At 40.2% G+C, this 5,556-nt stretch overlaps 1 protein-coding gene across 1 annotated transcript; it reads right to left on the bottom strand.

The window, feature by feature from the left end:
• Nucleotides 1-1,660: 1,660 nt before the first annotated feature.
• On the bottom strand, nt 1,661-3,436 carry LOC109704208 (protein SLOW GREEN 1, chloroplastic-like). Its single transcript, XM_020224975.1, has one exon. It carries the CDS (start codon nt 3,175-3,177, stop codon nt 2,170-2,172), a length of 1,008 nt encoding a protein of 335 aa, XP_020080564.1. The 5' UTR covers nt 3,178-3,436; the 3' UTR covers nt 1,661-2,169.
• Between the last annotated feature and the right edge of the window lie 2,120 nt (nt 3,437-5,556).

Raw genomic sequence — 5,556 nt, forward strand, 5'->3', positions numbered from 1 at the left:
AAGGAGAGCAAAAAAGGAGGAAGAAGGCCAAAGGAAGGGAAAGAACAAGGGAAGAAACATTAGTCGTCTTTTGCGACTAGAGAACAAAAGAATTGCTGCGTTCTTGGTTTGATAATTGTCCATAACAAGTTTTCTCTAATTGTACTTCTTATACTGCTGTATGCTTTTTTTTTGCGTTTGAAATGTAAATATATAGCTGCTTTGTGGTAACCAAAAAGAAAAAAACATTTTGTAAATATATAGCTGCTTTAACTGTTTCAATCATCGATTTCGAAATTCTTATTGTCTAAAAGACTTAGGAGATGAAGACCTTTGTCATTCTAAAGAACAATACTAGATTATAATAATATAAAAATAAAAATTCTATAAAAAGTGGTGATATCATTTTAGACAAATTTTATAAAATTTATAAAAATTATTTCTGAAAATAATTTTAACGATTTTTCTGATATCATTTACTTGGCAATCGAAAGGATTCAAAATCAATATTTTTAAACGGCTGATATAAAAATTTTATAAAAAGTAGTGATATAGTACTAAAATTCAGATCAGAAATATTGATCTTGTTGTAAATAATATAAAGAATTTTGTATCAAAAATTTATCTGATTTGAATATTCTTTACCGGTTAAATTTGAAAACGATAGATATCAACCATTAAAAATTATTGATTTGAATCTTTTCGATCACTAGGTAAATAATATAAAAAATCGCCAAAAATTATTTTCTAGAAACTTCAAATACGCTAGATCAAGTCTAACCAACCGATCGTCGATTCAAAAATTCCATCATCGAAAAGGTCAGGAGCACGGAGGCCTCCGTGCTCCTGAGAGCACAGCAGCCCTGCTCTCATCTCTATATATAGCGCCTAGGGCTACTATACTCTTATGAGTATAGAGTACTTCATATCTCATAATGGTTTTCAATGATTGAGATTCTCGAATCGACGCATCCATTCCATTAAATATAATCTAAAGTATTTAAATTTTAGAAAATAAATTTCGTAATTTCGAAATCATAATAAAGTTCATCAAGCGGAATATAAAATAAACGGTCAAAATCGAACGATATTTTAAAATAGATGATCGAATCCTTCAATTCAAATCGAAGTTATTGACCTTTATTTATGTAGTGATAGAATTTTTATCACAAATTCCAACTAATTTCGATTCTTTTACACCGCTTAAACTGCAACATATTCCATACCGGCCGAGTTAAAATTATTCACATTTTGCTGACATTTTGATCGTATGGTAAATAAGTTGATTGAAAAATATATAAAATTTGATCTTCTACAATATTTGAATGCTCTAGATAAGATTTAACGGTGTGTATTCATTTAATTCGGAAGCTCTATCATCGAAAATAATTTATAAGTACAAGGGCGATCTACTCATAAGAGTATTAATAGCCGCGACTCCCCCTCTTCTCCTCCTCCATCTCTGTCTCTCTCTCTCTCTCTCTCTCTCTCTCTCTCTCTATATATATATATATATATATATCTTTTGCTAACTTGAGATGCAGGGGGATTAGCAAGGTAAATTTTATTATCTTATTCTTAAAATGGTAAACAGCTGGTATTCCTTTGTTTCCGAAAGTATGAGTCAATCTCCGGGACGGCATCGAACCCCACAAAGTTTAGACAACGAAAACACACTCTCTAATTCAATGATCAGGACATTATTATAAAACTTTCCGGATATTAATATTTGTCTGTGATATTGTAGTTATGTCAAACATATTGTGTTAAAAAAAGAGAGAATTTCTTAAGCGACGTGACCTGTCGTTATGCTTTCGAATCGAGCGAGCAATGTCTGGGGGGCGGGCGACAGCTCTTGTGGTATCAAAGGCCGCTTCAAACTTCTTGATCACCCGAAGAGGATAAATGCATGGAAAACACCTATCACTACAGCTAGCTATTGTGAAATGCAAGAGAAGTTAGCGTCAAAAGTTGAATTCGACGCATGGAAGAAACCTCTTCTCAGTGCAAGAACCAAGAAACGATACTGATACTAGAAAACTTGCTGTTTAGGCCTTTCCAGAGTATTATCCACCGGAGTATACTCACACTACCAAAATTTCGCCGGAGAAAAAACAGAAAAAAGGCATCAGTTTGAGAGGCAAACCAACCTCTCGCCGTTTATTCCATTCTGCCGCCGCCGCGGCGAGATTATGCGTTTGAATCGTCGGTCCCGAAGAGCTTGATCCTGGAGAGCGGCATTTGTAGGTAGGCATCGACGTCGAAGTTCCTGGGGGAGAGCTCGTGGTACTTGGAGAACTTGTCTCTCGCCTCCGTGTTCCGATCCAACAAGCTGTATATGACCCCCTGGCAGAAGTAGGGCCGGTAGTCCTTGGGGTCCTCTCGCGCGAGCTCCTCGTAGCTCGTCAGGGCCTCGTCCACCTTCTTCTGCAGGAACTGCATCTGCGCGATGATCAGCCGCACGTCGCGCGCGGCCCTCTCCTTGTGCTCGGCGCGCGCGAGATCGAGCGCGCGCTCCAGGCGCTCGAGCGCCGCGACGCCCTCGCCGCACCGGTCCATGAGGACGGCGTTCTCGAAGAGGGCCTCGAAGGAGAGGGGGTCGGCGGCGAGGACCTCCTCCAGGAGGCGGCGGGCCTCGGCGGCGTCCCCCACCTCGCAGAGGAGCCGCGCCGCCAGGAGCTTCCACTCGGGCTCCGAGGGCCGGGCGCCGATCAGGCGGCGGAGGAGGGAGAGGGCCTCGGCGTCGTCGCCGTCCTCGAGCGTCTTGTAGAGGACGGAGCGGACGGCGTCGGGGTTGGAGTCGAGAAGCTGGGAGAGAGGGGACGGCTCGGAATCCGTCTTCGGGGCTTCGACCTCGCCGGAGGCTTCTAACCTCTCCTCCGTCGCCGGCGGCGGCGGCGGCGGCGCGGAGGGCTCGGCCCTCGCCGGCGACGGGGAGAGCTTGGCGGAGAGAAGGGCGGCGAGGACGACGGCGCCGGAGGCGGCGGAGCGGAGGGTGCGGAGGAGGGGGCTCGGGGCGTCGGAAATGGAGGAAGCCCTAACCCTAGAAACCCTGTGGAGCCTCATTTTGCGGGGAGGGGCGGCGGCGATGCGAAGGGCCGGGGGAGGATGAGACGGGGCTTTGAGGGCGGCGGAGCGGAAGGGAGAGAGGAGACGACGCTCGCCGTTAATGGGAGCGGCTGCGGTGAGGGACGCCATGGCTAGGGTTTCGAGGAGAGAGAGAGAGAGAGAGAGAGTAGAACAAGGGGGTGGTTGGGGTTTTTGGAGGAGCCTAGAGTTTTGAAGAAGAGAGGGGGAAGGAGAGCGGCGTTACGCGAATGGACGAGAATAGTGGGGAGAGTACGGAGGTTGACTGAGCAAGCTTCTATAGAAACGGCAGAGGGTAGAGGGATAAATCGGTAATTCAATAAAACAAAATTTTGATGTAAAATCATTTTATAGTTTCGGGAGGAAACGAAATGTGTGCGACAGCTGTGTCGACCTCTCATTGATCGCCGGCGTATCTGATTCGGATCTTTTCCTCGGGATGTCCGAAAAGCGTCATATATATCTAATTAAAAGTTTTGCTTAAATTACAAAATCAGCAATTCCTTTTTTCTCATTAAATTTTTTAATTTTCCCGAGTAACTTTTATTTTTCTCTCTTTTTTTTTTAGAAAAATGAAGTATATTATTCACTTTATTTATTTTTTAAAAATATATTAAAATATAAAATAATCAAATTTTAAACTTAAAATTGAAAAACTTGGTACCAATTACCAAACCCTCTAATACTTAACATTAGGAGCAGCTGGTAACTTTTACATTATAATGTTGAAAGAAGAGAGAGTCACACACCAAGTAAACATGGAAAGAGTTATACAAACTAAAATTTTGATTTTGATTTTTTTTTTATATAAATAGCATGTTATCCGCTTTGTTTATTTTATTTAAAAATAAACTTAACTAAAAATATAAATTAATTAAAATTCGAACTTGAAATCTCGAATACCAACTATTAAACCCTTTGCAACTTGCACTAGGGATGGTTGGTTACAATTTTGAAGGTTCCATAAAAAATCATAATCACGACAACACAAAAAATTGTATGTAATTTGGCATATCAAGTTTGCCCTGTTTTCACAACTAAAAGCAGGTATATACTGCAACACTACTTCACGAGAAACGTACCATTCAAAACTGGAATCCGTTTAAAAAACATAGAATTTCCTCTTAAAACTTAAATCTTATTGTGTTAATACTTTCCTGTTTAAATTCAATTTATTAGAGAAGAGTCGGACGTGACGAAAGCCTTCATTTTTTATAAATTATTTTAATAAATAGAATAATTCCAATTGACCATATTGTATTAAAAACATCTGACTAGTAAATTCCATAAATTTAATACCATCTACCAAATGAATGAAGAGTCTTACGTTCAACAACTCTTGAGAAGGCACATGTTCGTTCAATTATGCACAAGTATCGATATAGATTAAATTTTTGCTAAAACATTTTATTTGCTATTTGAATCAAGATAAGCTATTCCAGTTTTTAACATACGAAGTTTGACTTTTAAATAGTTGAAGCACATGTTCGACAATATTGATCACCAATTCAGACAACCAAAAAAACATGATTGCTCTTCATCCTCTTAAAACCATGATAGCTCTACTCAAATAAAGTGACAACATCAACTAAGCAACAAAGTGCCTGTTATCAGGACCCAGTCCTCACCATCACAACTAAAATCAACTGAATGCTTGATGACAGCTCAAAAGGGTCTGAAGAAACCCACGGCGGAAAAGAGTACGAACTAAAATACTACACAAACAGAGTTAGTAACAGGTGCTCGGGGATCAGCACCGGGAGATAAACAAACATACATATATGCTTGCTACCACAGGAAATAGAAATAAACAAAGTTCACTTAACCTTAGGTAATATAAGAAGCTGATGCTACACGATACCGAAACATACCAAAACATACCGTTCAGAGTCCCAAAATGTGCCATACGAATACTCGACAGTTGAGCTTATATCTGGTTGCATTGCCTTGAGAAGTAGAGAGTGAAAGTTTTAACCGCCTGGTCTTATGGACCAGAGATAGTATAGGACCTGCAAAAGCGGGGAAAGAGAAAAGGCAATATTCATAATTCATAATTGCATTGCATTTGTTCAAAGTGGTAAACTGGGGTCTTTGGAAACTTGAAATAGTATCCTCGCGGGAAGATTTGAGGCCCCAGTCAACGAAAGAAAGACCAAAATTAGCAATTTAACATACTGGATTCAAAGCCCACTCCATTATAATAACACTATAAATCTACCCTGTTGGTGTAAACTGCAACATTCATGTCGCTAAAGGGGATAAGCACGTAAACAAGACTGCTGCAACAATAAAAGTAATACAATTACAATTTATGCCGGTTAAATTTTGCTGCATGCCCTGAGGATCTCCAAGTTCTTATACAGCAAAGTTATGTAATAAGATTTTTAAAAAGTTCATTCAAGAAGTATTTGCCAGTTAATGTGCGAGCACCACATAAGAGCGCTACATCATTCAATGACAAGAAAAGCTACTATAACATGCTATCAACTA

Source organism: Ananas comosus, unplaced genomic scaffold, assembly GCF_001540865.1.
Source record: "Ananas comosus cultivar F153 unplaced genomic scaffold, ASM154086v1, whole genome shotgun sequence".
Classification (NCBI taxonomy): Eukaryota; Viridiplantae; Streptophyta; class Magnoliopsida; order Poales; family Bromeliaceae; genus Ananas; species Ananas comosus.

Excerpts from the sequence above, each read along its gene's own strand:
- LOC109704208 (XM_020224975.1), bottom strand. The coding sequence starts at position 3,177 with ATGGCGTCCCTCACCGCAGCCGCTCCCATTAACGGCGAGCGTCGTCTC.